General features: G+C 50.0%; 2 protein-coding genes across 2 annotated transcripts; both read left to right on the top strand.

Annotated features, from left to right (window-relative positions):
- Nucleotides 1–1541: 1541 nt before the first annotated feature.
- LOC149325380 (uncharacterized) lies at nucleotides 1542–3496 on the top strand. The gene has a single exon (XM_089562523.1). It carries the CDS (start codon nucleotides 1559–1561, stop codon nucleotides 2789–2791), a length of 1233 nt encoding a protein of 410 aa, XP_089418649.1. The 5' UTR covers nucleotides 1542–1558; the 3' UTR covers nucleotides 2792–3496.
- An 8399-nt stretch (nucleotides 3497–11895) lies between these two features.
- Nucleotides 11896–17049, top strand: LOC149325379 (uncharacterized). The gene is made up of 2 exons (XM_089564256.1): nucleotides 11896–12986; nucleotides 17036–17049. The coding sequence occupies exons 1-2, from the start codon at nucleotides 11933–11935 to the stop codon at nucleotides 17047–17049; spliced, it is 1068 nt and encodes a 355-aa protein (XP_089420382.1). The 5' UTR covers nucleotides 11896–11932.
- Nucleotides 17050–27368: the final 10319 nt, after the last annotated feature.

Raw genomic sequence — 27368 nt, 5'->3', positions numbered from 1 at the left:
ACATGACGCGGTGGCCCTGGACGGTCAAGAAGTTCGGCACCGCCTGCTTCATCTCGATCCGGACCACGCGCGTCCCGTTGCCGACGTGACGACGGCCCTTGAGGACGGGATGGGTGATGTCAAGCACCTTGCCGTAGGAGCTCAGTGCCGCCGCCAGCGCCGCGTCTCCCACGAACAGCGGCACACGAAAAACCGTCACGTGGACCACGGCAGGACCCACGCAGGCTACTGGGACGGAAGTGCCGTTCACGTTGAAGGCGCCTTCCACGAGCATCTTCTCCGCCGCCGCAGCCGAGGCCATGGCGACGCAGAACTTCATGCCTCCATGGTGCTGGAGGCTCTCTAGCCCTTTCGGGCCGACAACCAACTCGATGCCGTCGACGATGTCGTCAGCTGTCGCGTCGGAAGTAACTGTAAATGAAAAACAGTGCGCCTTTGGGGGCGGCGCACGGAACACGGGAGGGGCAGCAGGTCCCGGGCCTCCCATGACGTCACGGGTGGCCGGCTGGGCTGCTGCTTGCACGAACTTCACGCAGTTTGCCCGAGCACCGGCAAAGGCACGGCGCCTGGGCGGGGGAGGCTGGTTGCGGAACCTCCGGGTCGCAGTGGATCCGGGGCCCGCCTGCACTTGTCGATGAAACTTCTCAGGAAGCCAGCGCCGAAAAAAACCTTCGCTGGGTCTGGACGAGCTCGGGCAGCAACAAGCGTGCTCGTCGAACTACGAATGTCCGCCGCTCGCGGCATCGCTCAATTTAAAGCCGGCAAGGAAACTTCCAGATAACAGGTCAAGATCATCTACGGTAATCTGGAAAAACCTAGACGCAGCCTTTCATGGCTGCGAACAATCTAGATTAGTCTGGTCGCTTCTCGCGCCACGAACAAAAGTGATAACGACCCTTTCCTGCTGCCTTGAGCGTGAACGAACACACACTGCAATGATACGTGGCAATATTATTATGTTCTGTTTTGTAATGTCGAAGCCCGGCAATAAAGAAAAAAAAAGTGGAAGCGTGCTGGGCCCATAACCCAGAGGTCCGTGGATCGAAACCACGCTCTGCTATATTTTTTCTTCCTCCTTTTCACGTGACCTACTCGTTTGTCTGGCCACCCAGCTGATTTAAATTGAAATACGTGGTACTTTTCTCTCCCTCCTCGTCCAGCAGAGTGGCGCAGTGGAAGCGTGCTGGGCCCATAACCCAGAGGTCCGTGGATCGAAACCACGCTCTGCTATACTTTTCTTCTTCCTCCTTTTCACGTGACCTACTCGTTTGTCTGGCCACCCAGTTGATTTAAATTGAAATACGTGGTACTTTTCTCTCCCTCCTCGTCCAGCAGAGTGGCGCAGTGGAAGCGTGCTGGGCCCATAACCCAGAGGTCAGTGGATCGAAACCACGCTCTGCTATACTTTTTTTCTTCCTCCTTTTCACGTGACCTACTCGTTTGTCTGGCCACCCAGCTGATTTAAATTGAAATACGTGGTACTTTTCTCTCCCTCCTCGTCCAGCAGAGTGGCGCAGTCATTCTACTTCCGGCCACCGAGCGTGACGGACGCAGGATCATGAGCTCCAGCGGAGCGGCGATAGCGGCCCTTTCCAGCCGCGGAAACAGGCTCGAGGACAATGAAGATAGCGACTATCAGATTATTCTGCCAACTTTGCCCACCGGACGCGTTGTTTTTAACACGCTTTTTTTGCACGGCGATGTGCGGGTTAGGCCATACAGGGTCGAGGATTTCCGCGACGCCCTTGCCAACGTTGGTGCGCTCCCCGACGTGTTGGCGTTGGGGGCGTATCAGATCAACCATGTGTGGGCTGTCACCTTAACCAGCACAGAAGCAACAAAGAAGCTGGCGGCGTTCAAGGAACTGGAAGTTAAAGGTCGCCGCTGCCTCATCATCGATCCCGAAGACCAACAAGTGAAGCTGCGACTCCACTGGATGTTGCACGGCGTGGCAGATGATGACATCCGGACGGCCTTTGCGGCTTTTGGGAACGTGACCGAAGTGACCCGGGAGAGGTGGCGAGTTCAAGGCGTCAAGGAGAAGGGGTCCACCACGAGGGCGGTGCTCCTGAAATTGAAGCCGGGCATCAAGGTAGATGACTTACCGCACCAGCTGCGAGTCGCCGGGGAATTAGCCCTTGTCGTTGTGCCTGGGCGGGCGATGCAGTGCTTACGCTGTCGAGGCACGGGACACGTCCGCCGCGAATGTAAGGTGCCCCGATGTTCGAAATGTAGGCGCTACGGACATGAGGAGGCTGACTGTGTGCTCACGTACGCTTCGGCCGCGGGACCTGGAACGAGGGAGCGGTCGGCAGAGCTCACTATGGACGTAGTCGAGGCAGAGGAGGCGGCAAAGGGAACCGGAGAAGAGCGTACGCAGGCACAGGAGACAGACTCGTCGGGAGACTCCCCTCGAGACATCAATGCTGCCAGCGGTGCGGGGAGGAGTGACGCTACACCTGACCTCCCTAGGTCAGAGGAAGAGACGTCACCTCAGCCGGCAGACGACATGGAGCAGGATAACGGTGAGGAGCACCCGGACACCAGCGGTACTCGTTCGCCAAGCGTCACAGCCCCAGCCAAGCGACCCCACACACAGACCGATCTCGAAGGTGACAAGGCAACAGTCCCCGGTGTCGACGAGCCGCCAGCAAAAACAGTCCAACCCCGGCGGTCCACACTACGTCCGCGGCCAAACCTTTCTTCGGAGAGGCGTGCAGCGGACAAAGCGCCCCCGCTGCCAGTTCAGCCGCTCGCACCAGACGGAGGCGGTTCCAACGACGGCGTCTAGCCGCGCGCTAGACGAGGAAGGTAAGCACCATGCTCTCGGTCTTTTCACCCTTTATGAAAATGGCGCCTGAAACCCCTTTGAGTGTAGCCACGTTAAATGTCAGGGGACTGGCAGCCAAAAAGAAGCAGAGCCAAGTACACCGCCTGCTAAGTGACCATGATATCGACGTGCTTGCCGTACAAGAAACAAAGGTTGATGGGGAGGAAGAGACCGGGAGCATGGTGCAGCGTTTCACGGCTAGATTTTACGCCATTGTGAGCCACGCGGTAGGGACATCGGCTGGGTGTGTATTGTTTGTTAAAAAGCTGCCCGGACTGATTGTACAGGCTCACTACTCATGTCTGTCAGGACGGTGTGTTGTAGCCGATTTTGCATATTCCAATGCTGAGTGGCGCATTATTTGTGTGTATGCCCCTAACATTGTTGAGGAAAGAGCAGTGTTTTTCGAGAATGTTATGCAGCAGTTAAGTACGGAGAGGCAGGTTCTAATGCTGGGCGATTTCAACTGTGTACTGAATGCTCGGGACAAAACCAGCACACGCGGCTTCAGAGACAAGAGTACTGATGTGTTGTGCCAGTTAACAAGCGAGTGGAATATGGAAGATGTGGCTGAGTACCTGGGGGGAGCGCGCGCCGTACAGTACACGCACTTCCAAGGTGCGAGCCACGCGCGCCTTGACAGAATTTATGTGTCGCTGGATTTGATTCCCGTATGTAATGAATACCAAGTTGTGCCCATGACATTCTCGGATCACTGCTTAGTGAAATGCGTATTCGGCACCAGAAAACGAAGGAATGCATTTAGCTGGGAGTTATGGAAATTTAACAACAAATTGCTCAGTGATGAAGCCTTTAGACAGGTTGTACTAAATGAACTCATTAAAGTAAGGCCGGGCACATTGTACGAAATCTGGAAGCAATGGGAGATGTGCAAAGAACAGATTAAAATAAAGGCCATTGATAGGTCCAGTTGCCTGCGGTATCAGGAGAAAATTAAAGAAACCCAGCTAAAGGCTTTGCTGGAAAAACTACATGAGCAAGAATGTAAGGCACCCGGCAAATGGATAGAAGATATTAGGAAAATAAAAGAACAGGTTGCGTTGATGGAAGAAGACAGATACCAAGGAGCGTTAGTGAGGGCAAGGGCGGAAAGCTGGAGCATGGGCGAGACGCCCTCGAAAAGAGCACTGGCATTAGAAAAGGCTCATGCAGAGAAAAATCATATTGATAAGATTGCATGGGGTGGTATGCTATCGTCAGATGACGAACATATCAGACAAGGCTTCTTCCAATATTATCAGCAGCTTTTTAACAAACAGGACGTCGACATAAACTTGTTCAAAGAAAAGTTTCTTAAGGCTATGCCACGACTAGACGAGGACACGAAGAAAAGATTAGAGATGCCAATCACAGAACTCGAGGTCGAAAAAGCAATCGATAGTTTAAATATGGGAAAGTCGCCTGGGCCAGACGGCTTAAGTGCAGCTTTCTATAAGGGGTTTAAGAACGAAATAGCGCCAATATTGACTGCGTTGTTCCAAGAAGCCTACGAAATAAACAGATTGCCGCTGTCATACGGGTTATCTCACACTATTCTAATTCCCAAGACAAATAACGAGGAAAAGCTCCAGCAGGTCACAGCTTACAGGCCAATTTCCTTGACTAATGTCGATTATAAAATTTTAATGAAAGTGCTAGCAAGGAGGCTGCAGTCAGTAATTCAGGATATTGTCGGCCCTCATCAAACGTGCGGGATAAAGGGGAGATCAATTATGACTAACATACACACGGCAAGATCGGTTCTGGAGTGTTGTGATCTGACTAATGAATGTGTGGCCATCCTCCAACTAGACCTCGAAAAAGCATTTGACTGTGTCGCCCACGAAATTTTGCTCAGTATTCTGGACCACGCGAATGTAGGTTCCGTAATTCGAGAGGGCGTGGCCATGGCGTACCGCAGCTGCACTACGAGATTAATTATAAACAAGAGTCTGGGGGCCCCCATTCGGGTGCAACGTTCGGTACGCCAGGGCTGCCCCCTCAGTCCACTTTTGTTTGCCATTTACATAGAGACACTATGTTTGAACATTATTAAGAACGAGGCTGTTCAAGGTTTTAGGTTGCAGGCAGCTGAAGTCAAGTTGCTTGCGTACGCGGATGACCTAGCGGTGTTTGCTGTGAATCAGCAGAGCATACGGGAGGCTGTTGTGTCAGTTGACAGTTTCAGGAAGGCAACCGGAAGTAAGTGAACTGGGCAAAGTGCCAGGGACTTTGGCATGGGGGTTGGCCATCAACCCCAGATCTTTTTGCAAATGTGACCTGGGTAACTATCCCCCCAAAATACCTAGGAGTGCCACTAAATTGCTACCGGGACAGTGATGCATATTGGAAAGAACAAGCGAACGAACTACGGGAAAAATCAGATAGATGGAAGGGGGCACATTTATCAATCTTTGCGAGAGCGACGGTGTGTAACTTGTTCTTTTTAAGCAAACTGTGGTACGTCATGCAAGTGTTGCACTGTTCCCGGGCAAATGTACAGAAGATACATCGCATTTTAGCTGTTTTTGTTTGGTCCTCGACCTGGGAACGGTGCAGACGGACGAATTTGTTTAGACGTGTGAAAGATGGTGGCCTTGGGCTAGGACATCTGTTTCTGCGCCAGCTTGTAAATAGGTTTTTCTTTTTTCGAGATGTGCGTGACCCTTTTTTGAGAACTATGTGTCAACTGAGGTTGACCCGTGTTTTGCCTGATTTTGTTGTGGGAACAAATTATTTTTCCGGAAGAACTTTAGGTTACTTCAGAGAAGTTGCTGATAGCGTTAAATTTCTTGTTGTGCGTTTTTCGAGAGAATATTTAAGTGACGTGAAGCGGAAAAAGCTATACGCAGATCTGTGTGATGTTGTTTTTCCAGTGCCCATGTACAGAGCTTTGTACGATGGAGGCCACGGAGGGGATGTTCTGAAAAGAGTAAAAAGAATGCAAGTACAGCCAGGAACCAAAACTTTCTTCTTCAAGTTGCATACCGAGACACTATCAGTTAAAGGGTTTTTGGAGGGAAGAGGTTTATTCCTACCGTGGGGTTCGCATTGCCTAATATGCAAGTGCCCCGAAACAATAGACCATGTGTTTCTTCACTGTTGGGAGGGTGTGTTTTTTTGGGACGTTTTGCAACGAACACTTAAAAGAGAACTGCCGCTTCATCCCCACGGTATCAGATATTTGGCAATTGAAAACCTGGACGGGTTCCCGTTTGATCAGGTAATGCTCTGGGGCCTCCATAGTATATGGCGCTCCAGAATGGCGGGGTATTACTGCGACTCTGACGCTAGACCAGCCCGCATGTATTTTCGGGAAAACGTACGTAGATTTGTGGAAGTGATGAAACTGCAAGCATGTGTACCCGATTGGCTACCCAGGATGGAAAATTTGACTCTGTTGAGAGAATTTTAAACTTGACATGGCCAGCCAGGAAGATCTGGCAGGTTGCTGGTTTTCAAAGTTTGGTGTCTGTATTTTTGTGTTGTTTTCTTGAAGGCAATAAAGAAAAAAAAAAAAAGCAGAGTGGCGCAGTGGAAGCGTGCTGGGCCCATAACCCAGAGGTCCGTGGATCGAAACCACGCTCTGCTATATTTTTCTTCCTCCTTTTCACGTGACCTACTCGTTTGTCTGGCCACCCAGCTGATTTAAATTGAAATACGTGGTACTTTTCTCTCCCTCCTCGTCCAGCAGAGTGGCGCAGTGGAAGCGTGCTGGGCCCATAACCCAGAGGTCCGTGGATCGAAACCACGCTCTGCTATATTTTTTCTTCCTCCTTTTCACGTGACCTACTCGTTTGTCTGGCCACCCAGCTGATTTAAATTGAAATACGTGGTACTTTTCTCTCCCTCCTCGTCCAGCAGAGTGGCGCATTCTACTTCCGGCCACTGGCGTGTACGGACGCAGGATCATGAGCTCTCACGGAGCGGCGACGGCGGCCATCGATGGCCGCGGAAACAGGTTCAGCGCCGAAGACAAGGAGTATGAGATCTTTTTGCCGACCCTGCCCACCGGACGTGTTGTTCTAAACACAGTTTTTTTGCACGGAGATGTGCGTGTGAGACCTTACAGGGTCGAAGACTTCAGGGACGCCCTCGCCAACACTGGTGCGCTCCCCGACGTCGTGGCGTTGGGGGCGTACCAGGTAAACCACGTGTGGGCGGTAACCTTCAGCAGCCCAGAAGCCGCGAAGAAATTAGCCGCCTTGAAGGAGCTTGAGGTAAAGGGACGCCGGTGCATTGTTTTCGACCCGGAGGATCAGCAGGTAAAGCTGCGCCTGCATTGGATGCTGCACGGCGTCGCCGATGACGACATCCGGACTGCTTTCGCGGCGTTCGGAAACGTGACCGAGGTGACGCGGGAGCGTTGGCGCGTTCAAGGAATGAAAGAGAAGGGATCCACCACGAGAACAGTGCTGCTCAAGTTGAAGCCAGGTATGAAGGTGGACGACCTACCCCACCAGGTTCGAGTCGCCGGCGAGTTAGCTCTCGTGGTGGTGCCCGGGCGGCCGATGCAGTGCCTGCGTTGCCACGGCGCGGGTCACGTTCGTCGCGACTGCAAGGTTCCCAGGTGCTCCAAGTGCAGGCGCTACGGACACGCGGACGAGGACTGCGTCCGTTCCTACGCGTCTGCGACCGGGCTCGGAGGGAAAGGAGACAGCGCGGAGCTGATGGATGTCGCGGAGGCTGAGGACGCAGCGAGGGGTACCGACGAGTTGGGCAACCTCCCTGTGTCGCTGGACACGTCGGCGACTTCAAGCGGCGACGCCCCCCTTGCCAGTGCACCAGGACTCCAGCCACCAACGGGAGACTCACCTCAGTCAAAGGAGGCGACTTCGGGGGATGCAAAAAGCCTACCAGTGCCCATGGACTTTGTAGCGAAGGAGCCTACCGAGGGTCATCGGCAGAACACCGGTGGTCGTGCGACCACTGTGGCTACGCCTGGGAAGCGTCCCCATGGAGACACCAGCAAAGACGCCTCAAGCAAGGCGGGCCAGTTTTCGGCCGCGCCCTAACCTTGCGAGCGAGAAGCGCGCCGGCGACAAGGCGCCTCCCGAGCTGGGCCAGGTGCACGCTCAGGATGACGCCGGCGGCGATGGCGGCGGTGGCGTCTAGCCATGTGCTGGACGCGAGAGGTAAGCACCACGCTTTCGGTCTCTTCTTCTTATGTAGAAATGGCTCCTGCATCGCCACTGAAAGTCGCCTCCCTGAATGTTAGAGGTCTGGCAGGAAAGAGAAAGCAAGGCCAGCTCTTTCGGCTTTTAACGGAGCACGGCATAGATGTACTGGCTGTGCAGGAGACGAAAGTAGACGGCGAAGAAGAGACCGGGAGCATGGTGCAACGTTTCACGTCCTCGTTTTTTGCTGTAGTCAGCCACGCTGTAGGCACATCGGCTGGCTGTGTTCTTTTTCTAAAGAAGTTGCCGGGGCTAGAAGTGCGAGCTCATTTCTCTTGTATGTCGGGCCGGTGTGTTCTCCTTGACTTTCGATTGAATAACGTCGAGTGGCGGATTATTTGTCTGTACGCGCCTAATGAAGCAGAAGAAAGGGCGCAGTTTTTTTATAGCATCGAAGAGCGCCTTCGTAGTGACAGACAGCTGATCGTCCTGGGCTATTTTAATTGTGTTCTTAGTGCGCGAGATAAGACAAGCCCTCGACCCTTTAGAGATGCCAGCACACAAGTGTTATCGCTAATGGTTGAGAAATGGAACATGGAAGATGTGGCAGAGTGTCTTGAGGGAACGCGTGCAGTAAAGCTCACGCACTTTCAGGGTTCTAGCCATGCACGGCTGGACCGTATTTATGCATCCGTCGATGTCTTACCTGAATGTCATAGTTACGATGTTGTGCCAGTATCTTTTTCAGACCATTGTTTAGTTAAATGTTGTTTTGGGATGGTAAAGAGAGGGAATTGTTTTTCGTGGGAAATGTGGAAATTAAATAATAAACTCTTGCAGGACGAACTGTATACCAACATAGTAAAAGATGAAATTGCAAAAATAGGCCCCGGTAAAAATATGCACATATGGCAACAGTGGGAGCTGTGTAAAGAAACTATAAAAATTAAAGCAAAAGAGAGGGCTTCCTGTATACGGTTTCAAGAAAAACAGAAAGAGACAGAGTTAAAGAAGCTGCTCCATGGGCTGCTTCAACAGGAATCTCTAGCGCCGGGGAAATGGACTGAAGATGTAAGGAAAACAAAGCAAAAACTAGAATTGATGGAAGAAGAACGGTATCGGGGAGCGTTAGTACGGGCAAGGGCAGAAGACATAGCTGCAGGGGAGACGCCATCAAAACGAGCGCTAGGGTTGGAAAAGGCAAACGCTGAAAGAAACCACATCGACAAAATAGAATGGGACGGTGTCTTGTCGGCGGACAACGACCACATAAAAGCAGCTTTCAACGAGCATTACCAAGCGCTCTTCGCTTCCCACGTGGTAGACACTATCACGTTTAAAGATAAGTTTCTGGCGGCGATGCCGCGTCTCGGTGATGACGTAAAAGAGAGATTAGAAATGGCTATCAGTGAAGCCGAAGTGGAGCATGCAATCGCCAGTTTAAACCCCGGTAAATCGCCGGGACCAGATGGGCTCAGCGCGCGTTTTTACAAAGAATTCAAGCACGAAATTGCCCCTATTTTGAACGTGATATTTAACGCAGCCTACACAGTAAATGCACAGCCTCCGTCATATGGGTCATCCCATACGGTGCTCATTCCTAAAACGGATCAAATAGATAAATTGCGACTGGTTACAGCCTACAGACCCATAGCACTTACGAATGTTGAATATAAAAATTTTATGAAGGTTTTGGCTCGGAGGTTGCAGACGGTGATTAAGGATATAGTTGGGCCACACCAGACGTGTGGGATAAAAGGGAGGTCAATAATGTCCAATATTCATAAGATGCGAAGTGTGCTTGAGTGTTGTGATGACTCGAATGGTCGGGTGGCCATTCTCCAGGTCGACCTTGAGAAAGCTTTTGACTGTGTCGATCACGAAATTTGGTTTTCTATTTTGGACCATGCGAATGTTGGGTCAGTTATCCGCAAGGGCGTGGCCCTGGCGTACCGAAACTGCACGACGAGATTGATCGTAAATAAGAGTCTGGGGGCCCCCATTAGCGTGCAGCGTTCGGTGCGACAGGGCTGCCCTCTCAGCCCTCTTTTGTTTTGTATATATATTGAGACATTGTGTATTAAAATATTGAACAATGATAACGTAAAAGGGTTTAAGTTACAAGCAGCCGAGGTGAAGCTGCTGGCGTACGCGGACGATGTTGCACTTTGTACGGTTGACCATGAGAGTATAACCGAGGCGGTCAAATGTGTCCGTGAGTTCTCTCAGGTTACCGGAAGCGGGGTGAACTGGGCCAAGTGCCTTGGGTTCTGGCATGGACGGTGGCCATCGCAGCCTGACCACTTTGCAAATGTGACGTGGGCGAAAACCCCAACCAAGTACTTAGGTGTCGAGCTTGATGGTTACCGCCAAAGCGAGCAATATTGGCAAGAGCAGACGAAAGCGCTAAGGGAGAAAGCGGAGAAGTGGAAAGGTGCCAACTTATCGATTTTCGCCAGGGCTACTGTATGTAACCTTTTTTTTATTAGTAAACTTTGGTTTGTTATGCAAGTTTTGCATTGTTCGCGTGTAAACATACAGAAGCTCCACAGGATTTTCGCTGTCTTTGTTTGGGCTGCAGAATGGGAACGCTGCAGCAGAACAAATTTATTCCGTCGGGTAATAGACGGCGGCTTGGGACTTGGACACCTCTTTTTGCGGCAAGTGGTCAATCGGTTTTTGTTTTTCCGCGACGTTTCTGACCCTTTCTTGCGCACTGTCTGCCAAGTTAGGCTGCGGCGCCTACTGCCGGAGTTTGTTGTCTCCACCGAAGAAGTTACGTGTGGTATTTTCGGCTATTACAGAGAGGTCGTCGCAAGTCTTAGATTTCTTTCAGTGCGTTTTTCTAATGAATATTTGTCCTGTGTAAAACGGAAAAAGCTGTACCACGATTTATGTGACACTGTTTTACCACAACCTTTGTATATAGTCTTATACAGTGGAGGCCCAGGCTCGGACGTCTTAAAAAGGGTAAAGAAAATGCAGGTGCCGCCAGGAGCTAAGACCTTTTTCTTTAAATTACACACCGGAACGTTGCCAGTAAAGAAATTTTTTGACGAAAAGGATTTATTTTTACCTTGGGGTTCGCATTGTTTAATCTGTAAGCAGCCGGAAACAGTAGACCATGTTTTTTTACATTGTTGGGAAGGGGTTTATTTTTGGGATGTTTTGCAACGGACTATGAAGAAAGATTTCCCCCTAGATTCGCATGGCATTCGATATTTAAGCATTGATAATGACGACGGGGTTCCATTTGATTTAATTATGCTCCTGGGTCTCCACTGTATATGGCGCTCCAGAATGGCAGGCTATCACTGTGACAGGGAAGCGCGCCCTGCCCGAATTTATTTCCGAGAGTCTGTGGATTGGTTTGTCGCTATACAAAAAGCGGCTGCGGAACCTCCCGACTGGCTCTCAAGGGTAGAGCCTTTGTTGTCCTTGCGGGAGTTTTAATGTGACGAAGCCAGCCTGACGCTGGCTGAGTATGACTTTCAGTGTGTTCATTGTCTTGTATTATTGCTTTTGTGATTTGTCTGTTCTTTTTCGTGCAGTGTTGTTTTCCAAAGCCAGGAAATAAAGAAAAAAAAAAGCAGAGTGGTGCAGTGGAAGCGTGCTGGGCCCATAACCCAGAGGTCAGTGGATCGAAACCACGCTCTGCTATACTTTTTTCTTCCTCCTTTTCACGTGACCTACTCATTTGTCTGGCCACCCAGCTGATTTAAATTGAAATACGTGGTACTTTTCTCTCCCTCCTCGTCCAGCAGAGTGGCGCAGTGGAAGCGTGCTGGGCCCATAACCCAGAGGTCCGTGGGTCGAAACCACGCTCTGCTATATTTTTTCTTCCTCCTTTTCACGTGACCTACTCGTTTGTCTGGCCACCCAGCTGATTCAAATTGAAATACGTGGTACTTTTCTCTCCCTCCTCGTCCAGCAGAGTGGCGCAGTCATTCTACTTCCGGCCACCGAGCGTGACGGACGCAGGATCATGAGCTCCAGCGGAGCGGCGATAGCGGCCCTTTCCAGCCGCGGAAACAGGCTCGAGGACAACGAAGATAGCGAGTACCAGATTATTCTGCCAACTTTGCCCACCGGACGCGTTGTTTTTAACACGCTTTTTTTGCACGGCGATGTGCGGGTTAGGCCATACAGGGTCGAGGATTTCCGTGACGCCCTTGCCAACGTTGGTGCGCTCCCCGACGTTTTGGCGTTGGGGGCGTATCAGATCAACCATGTGTGGGCTGTCACGTTAACCAGCACAGAAGCAACAAAGAAGCTGGCGGCGTTCAAGGAACTGGAAGTGAAAGGTCGCCGCTGCCTCATCATCGATCCCGAAGACCAACAAGTGAAGCTGCGTCTCCACTGGATGTTGCACGGCGTGGCAGATGAGGACATCCGGACGGCGTTTGCTGCTTTTGGAAACGTGACCGAAGTGACCCGGGAGAGGTGGCGAGTTCAAGGCGTCAAGGAGAAGGGGTCCACCACGAGGACGGTGCTCCTGAAATTGAAGCCTGGCATTAAGGTTGATGATTTACCGCACCAGCTGCGAGTCGCCGGGGAATTAGCCCTTGTCGTGGTGCCTGGGCGGGCGATGCAGTGCTTACGCTGTCGAGGCACGGGACACGTCCGCCGCGAATGTAAGGTGCCCCGATGTTCAAAATGTAGGCGCTACGGACATGAGGAGGCTGACTGTGTGCTCACGTACGCTTCGGCCGCGGGACCTGGAACGAGGGAGCGGTCGGCGGAGCTCACTATGGACGTAGTCGAGGCAGAGGAGGCGGCAAAGGGAACCGGCGAAGCGCGTACGCAGGCACGGGAGACAGACTCGTCGGGGGACTCGGCACGAGATATCAGTGGTGCCAGCGATGCAGGGAGGAGTGACGCTACACCTGACCTCCCGAGGTCAGAGGACGAGACGTCACCTCAGCCAGCAGACGACATGGAGCAAGATAACGGTGAGGAGCACCCGGACACCAGCGGTACCCGTTCGCCAAGCGTCACAGCCCCAGCCAAGCGACCCCACACACAGACCGATCTCGAAGGTGACAAGGCAGCAGCCCCCGGTGTCGACGAGCCGCCAGCAAAAACAGTCCAACCCCGGCGGTCCACACTACGTCCGCGGCCAAACCTTTCTTCGGAGAGGCGTGCAGCGGATAAAGCGCCCCCGCTGCCAGTTCAGCCGCTCGCACCAGACGGAGGCGGTTCCAACGATGGCGTCTAGCCGCGCGCTAGACGAGGAAGGTAAGCACCATGCTCTCGGTCTTTTCACCCTTTATGAAAATGGCGCCTGAAACCCCTTTGAGAGTAGCCACATTAAATGTCAGGGGATTGGCAGCAAAAAAGAAGCAGAGCCAAGTACATCGCCTGCTAAGTGACCATGATATCGACGTGCTTGCCGTGCAAGAAACAAAGGTTGATGGGGAGGAAGAGACCGGGAGCATGGTGCAACGTTTCACGGCTAGATTTTACGCCATTGTGAGCCACGCGGTAGGGACATCGGCTGGGTGTGTATTGCTTGTCAAAAAGCTGCCTGGACTGATTGTACAGGCTCACTACTCATGTCTGTCAGGACGGTGTGTTGTAGCTGATTTTGCATATTCCAATGCTGAGTGGCGCATTATTTGTGTGTATGCCCCGAACATTGTTGAGGAAAGAGCAGTGTTTTTCGAGAATGTTATGCAGCAGTTAAGTACGGAGAGGCAGGTAGTAATGCTGGGCGATTTCAACTGTGTACTGAATGCTCGGGACAAAACCAGCACACGCGGCTTCAGAGACAAGAGCACTGATGTGTTGTGCCAGTTAACAAGCGAGTGGAATATGGAAGATGTGGCCGAGTACCTGGGGGGAGCGCGTGCCGTACAGTACACGCATTTCCAAGGTGCGAGCCACGCACGCCTTGACAGAATTTACGTGTCGCTGGATTTGATTCCCGTATGCAATGAATACCAAGTTGTGCCCATGACATTCACGGATCACTGTTTAGTGAAATGCGTATTCGGCACCAAAAAACGAAGGAATGCATTTAGCTGGGAGTTATGGAAATTTAACAACAAATTGCTCATTGATGAGACCTTTAGACGGGTTGTACTAAATGAACTCATTAAAGTAGGGCCAGGCACATTGTACGAAATCTGGAAGCAATGGGAGATGTGCAAAGAACAGATTAAAATAAAAGCCATTGATAGGTCCAGTTGCCTGCGGTACCAGGAGAAAATTAAAGAAACCCAGCTAAAGGCTTTGCTGGAAAAACTACATGAGCAAGAATGTAAGGCACCCGGCACATGGATAGAAGATATTAGGAAAACAAAAGAACAGCTTGCGTTGATGGAAGAAGACAGATACCAAGGAGCGTTAGTGCGGGCAAGGGCGGAAAGTTGGGACATGGGCGAGACGCCCTCGAAAAGAGCACTGGCTTTGGAAAAGGCGCATGCGGAAAAAAATCATATTGATAAGATTGAATGGGGCGGCATGCTATCGTCAGATGACGAACATATCAGACAAGGCTTCTTCCAGTATTATCAGCAGCTTTTTAACAAACAGAAGGTCGACATAAACGCTTTCAAAGAAAAGTTTCTTATCGCTATGCCACGACTTGACGAGGACACGAAGGAAAGATTAGAAATGCCAATCACAGAACTCGAGGTCGAAAAAGCAATCGATAGTTTAAATATGGGAAAGTCGCCTGGGCCAGACGGCCTAAGTGCAGCCTTCTATAAGGGGTTTAAGAACGAAATAGCGCCAATATTGACTGCGTTGTTCAAAGAAGCCTACGAAATAAACAGATTGCCGCTGTCATACGGGTTATCTCACACTATTCTAATTCCAAAGACAAATAACGAGGAAAAGCTCCAGCAGGTCACAGCTTACAGGCCAATTTCCTTGACTAATGTCGATTATAAAATATTAATGAAAGTGCTAGCAAGGAGACTGCAGTCAGTAATTCAGGATATTGTTGGCCCTCACCAAACGTGCGGGATAAAGGGGAGATCAATTATGACTAACATTCACACGGCAAGATCGGTTCTGGAGTGTTGTGATCTGACTAATGACTGTGTGGCCATCCTCCAACTAGACCTCGAAAAAGCATTTGACTGTGTAGCCCACGAAATTTTGCTCTGTATTCTGGACCACGCGAATGTAGGTTCAGTAATTCGAGAGGGCGTGGCCATGGCGTACCGCGGCTGCACTACGAGATTAATTATAAACAAGAGTCTGGGGGCCCCCATTCGTGTGCAACGTTCGGTACGCCAGGGCTGCCCCCTCAGTCCACTTTTGTTTGCCATTTATATAGAGACACTATGTTTGAACATTATTAAGAACGAGGCTGTTCAAGGTTTTAGGTTGCAGGCAGCTGAAGTCAAGTTGCTTGCGTACGCGGACGACCTAGCGGTGTTTGCTGTGAATCAGCAGAGCATACGGGAGGCTGTTGTGTCTGTTGACAGTTTCAGGAAGGCAACCGGAAGTAAAGTGAACTGGGCAAAGTGCCAGGGACTTTGGCATGGGGGTTGGCCATCAACCCCAGATCGTTTTGCGAATGTGACTTGGGTAACTATCCCCCCAAAATACCTAGGAGTGCCACTAAATTGCTACCGGGACAGTGATGCATATTGGAAAGAACAAGCGCACGAACTACGGGAAAAATCAGATAGATGGAAGGGGGCACATTTATCAATCTTTGCGAGAGCGACGGTGTGTAACTTGTTCTTTTTAAGCAAACTGTGGTACGTCATGCAAGTGTTGCACTGTTCCCGGGCAAATGTACAGAAGATACATCGCATTTTAGCTGTTTTTGTTTGGTCCTCGACCTGGGAACGGTGCCGACGGACGAATTTGTTTAGACGTGTGAAAGATGGTGGCCTTGGGCTAGGACATCTGTTTCTGCGCCAGCTTGTAAACAGGTTTTTCTTTTTCCGAGATGTGCGTGACCCTTTTTTGAGAACTATGTGTCAACTAAGGTTGACCCGTGTTTTGCCTGATTTTGTTGTGGGAACAAATTATTTTTCCGGAAGAACTTTAGGTTACTTCAGAGAAGTTGCTGATAGCGTTAAATTTCTGGTTGTGCGTTTTTCGAGAGAATATTTAAGTGACGTGAAGCGGAGAAAGCTATACGCAGATCTGTGTGATGTTGTTTTTCCAGTGCCAATGTACAGAGCTTTGTACGATGGAGGCCACGGAGGGGATGTTCTGAAAAGAGTAAAAAGAATGCAAGTACAGCCAGGAACCAAAACTTTCTTCTTCAAGTTACATACGGAAACACTCTCAGTTAAAAGGTTTTTAGAGGGAAGGGGTTTATTCCTACCGTGGGGTTCGCATTGCCTAATCTGCAAGTGTCCCGAAACAATAGACCATGTGTTTCTTCACTGTTGGGAGGGGGTGTTTTTTTGGGATGTTTTGCAACGAACAATTAAAAAAGAGCTGCCGCTTCATCCCTACGGTATCAGATATTTGGCAATTGAAAACCAGGACGGGTTTCCGTTTGATCAGGTAATGCTCTGGGGCCTCCATAGTATATGGCGCTCCAGAATGGCGGGGTATTACTGCGATTCTGACGCGAGACCAGCCCGCATGTATTTTCGGGAAAATGTACGTAGATTTGTGGAAGTAATGAAACTACAAGCATGTGTACCCGATTGGCTACCCAGGATGGAAAATTTGGCTCTGTTAAGAGAATTTTAAACTTGACAAGGCCTGCCAGGCAGATCTGGCAGGTTGCTAGTTTTCAGTTTGGTGTATGTAGATTTTGTGTTGTTTTCTTGAAAGCAATAAAGAAAAAAAAAAAAAAAAAAAAAAAAAAGCAGAGTGGCGCAGTGGAAGCGTGCTGGGCCCATAACCCAGAGGTCCGTGGATCGAAACCACGCTCTGCTATATTTTTTTTCTTCCTCCTTTTCACGTGACCTACTCGTTTGTCTGGCCACCCAGCTGATTCAAATTGAAATACGTGGTACTTTTTTCTCCCTCCTCGTCCAGCAGAGTGGCGCAGTGGAAGCGTGCTGGGCCCATAACCCAGAGGTCCGTGGATCGAAACCACGCTCTGCTATATTTTTTTTCTTCCTCCTTTTCACGTGACCTACTCGTTTGTCTGGCCACCCAGCTGATTCAAATTGAAATACGTGGTACTTTTCTCTCCCTCCTCGTCCAGCAGAGTGGCGCAGTGATTCTGCTTCCGGCCACGCCAGTGAACGGACGCAGGATGCAGGGCTCCGATGGAGCGGCTTCAGCGGCCGTGTCAGGCCGCGGTGACAGGGCTAGTCAACAGGAAAATACTTACCAGGTTGTTTTGCCAGCACTGCCTACAGGTCGGTTCGTTTTGAATACGGTTTTTTTGCACGCCGATATCAGGGCCCGCCCGTACCGGGTGGAAGATTTCCGCGACGCTTTAGCAGAGCAGTCGCTGCTCCCCGATGTTATCGCAATGGGGGCGTATCGGATGAGCCACGTCTGGGCCGTCACTCTCAAGGATGCTGAAGCGGTGACCAAGATTATTAGTGTCGGTGAGCTGGTAGTGAAAAAAGGCCGTTGCTTGGTGATTGACCCGGCCAACCAAGACGTGCGACTGAAACTTCACTGGCTGCTACACAACGTGCCAGACGAGGATGTTCGGGCTGCCTTTGCGCCGTACGGAAAAGTGACGGAAGTTGCCCGCGAGCGCTGGCGCGTGAGTGGTATGTCAGAAAAAGGCTCGACTACTAGACTCGTCAGGTTGAAGTTGAGAGCTTGCGTGAATCTGGACGACCTGCCGCACCAGCTGAATGTTAGCGGTGAGCTGGCGCTCGTTGCTGTGCCGGGCAGACCACCGTTGTGCCTACGCTGTCGGAGTACGGGGCACATTCGTAAGGAATGCCGAGTCCCGCGTTGCGGAACCTGCCGACGGTTCGGCCATGAAGACGGTCAGTGCGCCCGCACTTACGCGAGCATTACCGGCCCCGGTACAGGAGTAGACAAGTCTGAGTTGCTGATGGACGAGGCTGATGCGGAAAATGCAGCCCGTGCAGACGGGCAACCAGCAGCGAGAGAAGGGCCGTCGCTTACGGTTTTGACGAAGCAGAAGGCGACGTCAAGTGAGGTACCGGCGAGTGTAGTACAAGTTCAGAGTGCCTTTCAACAGGGTGGCGATGGCGCGCCGAAGGGCGCGCCAGAAGCCGCGGCCGAAGCTCTGGACAGCGCTGAACCTGCCAACACCGAAGGCATGGACTTCACTGAGGAGGCTGGCACCCTAACGGCTGGAAAACGCTCCCGCGAGGAAAGCGCCGGCGAAAAGACGCATCTTGATGGTGGCAGCGACGAACCGCCGTCGAAGGCCCCGGGAATCCGGCGTCCGATGTTCAAGCCGCGGCCGAACTTCATGGCCGAGACAAGGCAGGCGGGGAAACCGCCTCCGTAGTTCTGCAATGTGCATTTGTGCTATTTTTTTTCTTGCTTTTCTTTTTTGTCCTTGTTGTCTTTTTTTTTTTTTTTTGGTGGGGAGTGGTACCCATCAGACTGTGTGCACGGATCTGGAACTGCTGGCGAAGGAATTACCCATGGGTTCCCGACGCCTGCACGCGGATATCTGGAAAGGCGACACCGTACATGCACAGTGAGTTTAAGAAGACTGCTCGGCTGACTATGAGGGGTACTGTGGGACTCAAGTCTCCTTTTCATAGGGCATGGCGATGAAACTAGACACAGCTTTACATGTAGCAACCTTGAATGTGAGAGGCCTTGGTGCACGACGGCGTCAGTGCCAGCTTAACCGCCTGCTTGCTGAAAACGTGCTTGACATAGTTGCAGTCCAAGAGACTAAGATCGAAAGTGAGGAATCCACTGATCGCATGGTGTCCACCTTTCGTGCAGCCTTTAACGTTTGTGTTTGCCATTCCGTTGGCACCTCGGGTGGGTGCGTATTATTTGTCCGAAATAATTTAGGCATCACTGTCGAGTCGGTTTTTTCTTGCCCTAGTGGACGGCTTATTGTTGTAGATTTTTCTTTTTCCAATTTATGTTGGCGCATTATATGTGTGTATGCTCCAAATGTTGAATCTGAGCGTTTTGATCTCTTTACCCGTTTGGAGCCCTACCTTGTTTGCGACCGAGTGTTGTTGCTGTTGGGAGATTTTAATTGTGTGTGTGCCGCTAATGATCGAGTGAAGGGTACGCCTGTGCGTGACAAGAGTGCTCAATTGCTTCAATCTCTGGCTTATGATAATAGCTTAGAGGATATTGGCAGTATATTTACCGAAGGGAATCGACCTCAGTTCACTCATTTTCAGCGTAATAGTCATGCCAGGTTGGATAGAATTTATGCATCCATAGATCTCGTGTCTCTTTGCACGAGTTGCAAAGTTATACCTGTAGCTTTTAGTGATCATTGCCTAGTGATCGCAAGTTTCGGCATAAAGCAAAGAAAAACAAAATTTAACTGGAATCTCTGGAAATTTAATGTAAAGCTTTTAGAGGACGAGGAATTCGTAACTGATATTGCGGATGAAATGCAGAAGCTGCTTGAGGAGCGACCCAGCGTTGTTGCGGTTCAGTGGGAAGATTTCAAGGAGTGGATAAAAAGGAGGGCCATTGAAAAAAGTTGCTTGAAGCGATACGAAGAAAAACAGGAAGAAAAAGCAGCTCGCGAGCAACTGCAATTTTTAATAGGCATGGAAAGCTCCGAGCCTGGGAACTTTTCTAAGGACCTAAGGGAGGTGAAAAGCCTGCTCGAACGCTTAGACACTGAAAGGTATAAAGCTGCCGTTATACGCGCAAGGACACAGAAACTGTGGGCTGGTGAAACGCCGACGAAGCGAGCTTTGTGTGACGAAAAGCGTTATGCTTGCCAAAACGAAATCAGGCAGATAAGGAACGGAGATGAAGTCACGAGTGACGCTTTTACAATCAAGCAGCTATTTGAAGAGCAGTACATTGAGCTTCTTGGACATACGCGTGACATGAATGAGGCCTTCCTGGTTGACTTTTTGCCTCTCCTGCCGAGACTTCAGGACGAAGTGAATGAGCGTCTTGAGCAGCCCATAACTGCAAAAGAAATAGAGACTGCAATCGAAGACCTGCAAGCGGGAAAAGCTCCAGGACCTGATGGAATAGGGGCCGAATTTTACAAAGCATTTAAGCCCACAGTCGCTCAGTTACTGCTACGAGTTCTAGATGAAGCTTACGAAAGAAAACAAGTGCCACTCTCATTCACCACGTCGTACATAGTGCTGATTCCGAAATCAGATGTCCCAGAAAAGAGGTTGTTGGTGGGAAATTATCGCCCGATAAGCCTCACCAACGTGGACTATAAATTGTACATGAAGGTTTTAGCAAAGAGATTGCAGAGCATAATTACGAAATTGGTTGGGCCGCACCAGACTTGCGGAATCAAAGGTAGGAGTATCGCCACAAATGTGCACGTCGCACGGACCGTGCTGGAATGTTGCGATGTGCTCGGGGACCGCATCGCTATGATGCAGCTAGATCTGGCGAAAGCCTTCGATCGCGTTTCCCATGATGTCATTTTCAGCATTTTGGAGCACGCTAATGTAGGCCGTATTATTGCAGAAGGTGTTAAGATGGCATATGCAAACTGCACCACGCGCATTATTGTTAATGGTGACCTCACAGTCAGGATAGCAGTTCATTCATCAGTAAGGCAGGGATGCCCGCTATCGCCTCTGCTGTTTGCGGCCTACTTGGAGCCACTGTGCTTAGCTATCATCAAAAGTGAGAGCATCACGGGCTTTCGATTGCAGTCGACTCACGTCAAAATCGTTGCTTATGCGGACGATATTGCGGTATTCTGTTCAGACAGAGGCAGCATTACTGAGGTGATCAGCACGGTGGATAAATTCTGCAAACAAACGGGGTGTCTCATAAACTGGGACAAAAGCTCTGGCTTTTGGCATGGCGACTGGGAAGCGATGCCTGAACACTTTTCCAGGATGCGATGGTCGTCTTTGCCGACGCAATATCTCGGCGTCCCCCTAGTGCATTATCGCGATGCAAGTGAACACTGGAATGAAGATACGTCAAGGGCGAGGGAGAAAGCAGATGCCTGGAAAGGGAGGCAGTTATCAATGTTTGCGCGAGCCTCCGTCTGCAATCTTTTCCTTGTATCCAAAATATGGTATTTGATGAATGTGCTGTGCGCATCTCGGGCCAGTATTCAAAAGATGCATCGAGTGTTTGCTGTTTTTATTTGGTCGTCAAACTGGGAGAGAACCAGCCGTACCAATTTGTTTCTTTCAGTGAAAAAAGGAGGCCTCGGCCTTGTGCATTTATTTCTGCGTCAAGTTGTTTCGCGTTTTTTCTTTCTCCGAAATCAAAGGGATAATTTTCTTATGACTGTTATCCAAGTGCGGTTGCAGAGACTTCTTCCTGAATTTGTCGTCTCATCTTGTGCGAATATGTGTGGCACTGTCAATGGGTACATGCGAGAAGTTGTACTCTCTTTTAGGCTGCTCCATGTGCGATTTTCCCTTGAGTACTTATCTAAAGTGTCAAAGCAAAAGCTGTATAAGGATCTGGTGGACACCATGTTACCGACCCCAGTCTACCGGTTACCTTATCGTGGAGGCCCAGGGCACGATGTATTAAATAGAGTTAAAAATATGCCTGTGAACGCATGTACGAAATCTTTTTTCTTTAAATTGCACTCGAATACACTTCCTGTTAAAACGTGGCTGCACGAAAAGGGGATTTTTGTCCCATGGACCACAAACTGTCTCTTATGCAAAAAACCTGAGACAGTAGAACATGCATTTCTGGACTGTTGGGACCCCATTTTCTATTGGGATGTGCTACAACGAACAGTCAAAAAAGATTTTCCCCTGGACCCCTACGGCATCAGATTCCTGCCAATTCAGAATGAAGCAGGAGTACCGTATGATTTAATCATGCTTCTGGGCCTCCACAGTCTCTGGAGGACATGGATGCAAGTGCGACACGCGGATGTTAACGTTCGCTCGGTGCGCGAAAACTTTATTGAAAGTGTTGCGAGCTTGAGAGAAATGTACCGTGCACAAGCTGACCCACCTGAATGGATTACTGTATTTGATGAACTGGTCGCATTGAAAAGATTTTAAGCCCTGATACGTCAGCCGAATTAGGCTGATGTTTTTATCATTTGTACATTTTTGTTTTCATGTCACAGACGGCAATAAAGAAAAAAAAAAGCAGAGTGGCGCAGTGGAAGCGTGCTGGGCCCATAACCCAGAGGTCCGTGGATCGAAACCACGCTCTGCTATATTTTTTTTCTTCCTCCTTTTCACGTGACCTACTCGTTTGTCTGGCCACCCAGCTGATTTAAATTGAAATACGTGGTGCTTTTCTCTCCGTCCTCCTCCAGCAGAGTGGCGCAGTGGCATTCGGCTTCCGGCCACTGAGCGTGACGGACGTGCGATGACTGGCTCCGTTGGAGCGGCTACAGCGGCCTTGTCTGGCCGCGGAAACAGGATTTTTGACTCGGAAGATGAATATCAGGTGATTCTGCCTACCCTTCCTACAGGAAATGTTGTGTTAAACACAGTCTTTTTGCACGCTGACGTGCGGGCCCGCCCTTATCGGGTCGAAGATTTCAGGGATGCGCTGGCTCAGCTGATGCTGCTCCCCGAGGTTATCGCCTTGGGGACGTATCGCATGAGCCATGTGTGGGCTATTACCTTCACCAGTGCTGATGCGGTGAAGAAAATTCTTGCTGCCCGGGAAGTGAAAGTGAAAGACCGGCGCTGTCTAGTCATCGGCCCGGCAAACCAAGACGTCCGCGTCAAGCTACACTGGCTGCTGCACAACGTGCCCGACGAAGACGTGAGGGTAGCCTTCGCCCCGTACGGCAAGGTGAGCGAAGTCACCAAGGAACGGTGGCGCGTCCAGGGTGTCGCCAGCAAGGGGTCGACGACGCGCTTGGTTTCATTGAAAATGAATCCTGGCGTGAAACTGGAAGACCTCCCTCACGAAGTCAGGGTTGGCGGTGAGCTGGCTCTCGTGGTTGTACCGGGCAGAGCTCCGCTGTGTCTGCGCTGCCACGGTACTGTGCACATTCGCCGTGAGTGCAAAGTTGCAAGGTGCGGCGCCTGTCGCCGTTACGGACACGAGGATAGCAGCTGTGTACGCACGTACGCGAGCGCTGCCGTCCCAGTCAGCAATGACGTCTCGTCCGAGCTTGTCATGGACGAGGCTGACGCGGAAGACGCTGCAGCGGAGGCAGGTGACGGAGTGGAGAAGGAAAAATCCCCGGCTGTGTCGACTCCTGGAACATCCGCAACCGCGGAGAAGCTCAGCAGTAAGCTGCAGCAACAGGAAGAGCCGCCTGCAGATGTTAATACGTCAAACAGTGAAGTCCTCTCGGGGAGTGGGGCGTCACCCCCCGTCGTTCCCCAACATGCTGAAAGCATGGAAGTGACGGATGGGTCAACCAGCAGCCAAGGAGGAAAGCGACCGCACGAGCACAGTGCGAATGGAGAGCCTAAAGCGAGCGAGGGCGACGAGCCACCGCAGAAGACTGTTGGTGTGAGGCGAGCGACGCTGAAACCGCGGCCGAATATACCGGTCGATCAACGAGCGGCGGCTAAGCCGCCGCCTTAGTTTCAGTGAGTGCGGTGTGAGTGGCTTCTGTGGACACGAGATGGCCCTTTTCGGTGACGGACTGCATGGGCTGGGTTTCCAGTCCGTACGCATGAGGCAAAGGTGCAAGAGACTTTGGAATACCGGCACTGTACCCATCGAGCACCATGGACTAGGCAAGTCGCCCTCCACCGTCGCCTTGTGTCCTGAGGTACGCACCATACGGCTCCTGTACCTTAACTAGATGGCTTCTACACCTGTTGTAGCGTTGCGCATTGCAACAATTAATGTCAGGGGACTGGCTTCCAAAAAGCGTCAGTACCAACTAAGCCGGTTGTTCCTCGATAATGACCTAGACATAATAGCCGTCCAGGAAACCAAAGTCGAAGGTCAGGAACAGACGGACCGTATGGTGCAGTCTTTTACGACACATTACAACATTTGTGTGTGCCATTCGTTTGGCACATCGGGAGGTTGTGCTGTGTTTATTAGGAATTCCCTGGGGATTGTCGAACAAACTTTAACTGTGTGTCAAACTGGCCGTTTGCTTGTAGTTGATTTTCTTTATTGCAATTTACTATGGAGGATCATATGTGTGTACGCCCCTAACAAAGAGAACGAGCGCGAGGGATTTTTTGAGCGTCTTGAACAATACGCATGCTGTGAGCGGTTAACTATGCTTTTGGGTGACTTTAACTGCGTATGTAAAGCAGAGGACAGAACTACAAAAAGACTTGTTCGCGACAAAAGTGCGGAATTGTTGAATTCGCTTGTACACGAAAATGGTTTAGATGATGTTGCTGAAGTTCTTTCGGTAGCATCGCATTTTACTCACTTTCAGGGTGAAAGTCACGCGAGACTGGACAGAGCGTATGTGTCCCTTGATCTTGTTCCTTTGTGCAACAGCTACGAGGTGAAAAACATATCTTTTACCGACCACAGCTTAGTTACGTTTACCCTGGGAAAAGAAGAAAAGAAATCTCGTTTCTCGTGGGATCTCTGGAAGTTTAATGCACAGCTACTCGAGGATGAACATTTTGGTAGTAAAGTTAATGAATGTATTAAAGCATTGCTATCAGCAGAGCCTGGGAACTGGATAATTAGATGGGAAGATTTCAAACAGCAAGTGAAAATGAACGCGATTGAAAGAGCAAGCGTTATTTGCCATGATAAACGTGTTAAAGAAAAGGAACTACATTGCCGACTTGACTTGCTCGTAAGCCTGGAAAGTTCCCAGCCGGGAAGATATAAGAAAGAGATAAGAGAAACAAAAAGTAAACTTGAGATTATCGAAAAAAACAAGTACGCAGCTGCCGTGATAAGGGCGCGTGCTGAACGTCTCTGGCTTGACCAAGTGCCTACCAAACGCTCGCTTAGTGACGAAAAGAAGTACGCGACTCAAAATGAAATAAAACAAATAAGGTACAGAAACGAGGTAACGAATGATAGCAAGGTTATTCAGTTAGCTTTTGTTGAGCAGTACAGGGAATTGTTTGGGCGCCGTCAGCTTGAAGAACAGGGCTTTACATATACGTTCTCGTCTCGTATGCCAAAGCTTGGAGATGAAATAAAACAAGGGCTGGAGGTACCAATCAGCGTAAGCGAAGTGGGAAGAGCAATCGAAGAACTGAGTACCGGAAAATCTCCTGGTCCTGACGGCCTAGGCAGTGATTTTTATAAGAGTTTCAAAGCCGAACTCACTCATGCTCTGCACTGCGTCTTCACCGAAATTTATGAAACAAAGAAAATGCCGCCGTCATTTAAAACAGCACACGTGGTTTTAGTGCCCAAGAGTGAAGACCAGGCTAAACTGCTGTCCGTTGGGGCTTATCGGCCAATAAGCCTTACCAACGTCGACTATAAAGTGTTTATGAAGATTCTTGCCAATAGACTGCAAAAGGTTATAAAGGACCTTGTAGGGCCGCACCAAACGTGCGGTATTAAAGGTCGCACCATTGGAACGAATGTGCACATTGCTAGATCTGTTCTTGAATGTTGCGATGCGTTCGTGGGACGAGTTGCCATGATGCAGCTTGAGTTGGCGAAGGCCTTCGATCGCGTGTCACACGAAATTCTTTTCGCCGTTCTAGAATATGCCAACGTCGGCTCTGTAATATTACAAGGTGTACAGATGGCGTACGAAAACTGTGTTACGCGTATTATAGTGAACAAACAGCTTACTGAACCTGTGCCTGTCTTTTCCTCGGTCAGGCAGGTCGCCTCTGCTCTTTGCGATCTATCTTGAGCCTTTTCTGTTATCGCTGTTACACAATGATGGGATCTGTGGTTTCACTCTTCAGTCGGTGCAAGTAAAAGTGCTTGCTTACGCTGATGATATTGCTGTTTTTTGCGCGGACCAAGAAAGCGTTAAAGAAGTTGTCAAAGTTGAGCTGGCCTATTGCAAAAAGACGGGGTGCGAAGTTAACTGGGATAAGTGCATTGGATTTTGGCACTGTGATTGGGAGAGCACACCCGCAGTGTTTGCTAACATGCAATGGTCGACCTCCCCTGCGAAGTATTTGGGGGTACCCTTAGAGCACTATAAGAACAGTACAGAGTTTTGGGGTGAGGTAACGCAGAGTGCAAGGAAAAAAGCGGATGGATGGAAAGGACGTGACCTTTCTGTTTTCGCGCGTGCAAGTGTGTGCAATGCATTTTTAATAGCCAGAATTTGGTATTGGTTGCAGTTCTTGCTCATCATCCGAGCAAACGTGCAGAAGCTGCATAGAGTGTTTGCTGTTTTTATTTGGAGCTCGAATTGGGAGCGAACTAGTCGAGCTAATCTGTTCCTTCCGGTCAAAAGGGGTGGCCTTGGACTTTCCAATTTGTTTCTGAAACAAGTTGTCTCAAGATTTTTGTTTCTACGTGATCAAACCGATCCTCTTTGCGCACAATGTTGCAGGTGCGCTTAGGCAGTGTGTTACCGGAATTTGTTGCGTCCAGCTTCCCAGCCACGAATCGTGCTGTAACTGGGTTTTTACGCGAAGTTGTGGCTACATTTAACATTTTGAGCTCTCATTTTTCGACAGAGTATCTGACTTCTGTACCAAGGAAAAAATTGTACAAGGATTTGCTAGATATCTTTATACCTGTACCGTTATACCGATCCTTTTACTGCGGAAGCCCAGGCCAAGATGTGCTAAATAGAGTTAAAAAGATGCCGGTAAGACCGAACGTCAAAACCTTTTTCTTTAAACTACACTCTGGTACCCTTCCGGTGAAAACATGGCTAAACGATAAAGGCATTTTCGTACCATGGAACGTCGACTGCACACTGTGCAAACCGCACACTGTGCAACCCGAGACCATCGAACATGTGTTTATCGACTGCTGGGACCCGGTTTTCCACTGGGACATCTTGCAAAGAACTTTAAAAAAAGAACTACCTGTTACTTCTTACGGCATCCGGTTTCTGCCTATGGAAAGTGACGAAGTGCCATATGACATGTTTATGCTACTGGGCCTCCACAGCATCTGGAAAACGAGGATGGCGGCTAGGCACGCAGACGCAAATGTACGACCAGTCAGAGAAAACTTTATAGAAAGTGTAGCCTCTCTGACAGATGTTCTCCGCAGTCAACCTCAGCCACCGGACTGGGTGGCAGTTATGGACAAACTGATCGACATGAAAATGTTTTAATCCGTCGCCTCAGCCAAAGTTTGGCTAGCGATTTTTATTCCTGTGCATGTATTGTTTACCGGCAATAAAGAAAAAAAAGTGGCGCAGTGGAAGCGTGCTGGGCCCATAACCCAGAGGTCCGTGGATCGAAACCACGCTCTGCTGTATTTTTTTTCTTCCTCCTTTTGACGTGACCTACTCGTTTGTCTGGCCACCCAGCTGATTCAAATTGAAATACGTGGTACTTTTCTCTCCCTCCTCGTCCAGCAGAGTGGCG

This window comes from Amblyomma mixtum, chromosome 10 (genome assembly GCF_055824585.1).
Source record: "Amblyomma mixtum isolate Tamu chromosome 10, ASM5582458v1, whole genome shotgun sequence".
Classification (NCBI taxonomy): domain Eukaryota; kingdom Metazoa; phylum Arthropoda; class Arachnida; order Ixodida; family Ixodidae; genus Amblyomma; species Amblyomma mixtum.
Note: the sequence above shows the minus strand (reverse complement) of the source record. Positions and strands in the feature narration are given on the sequence as shown.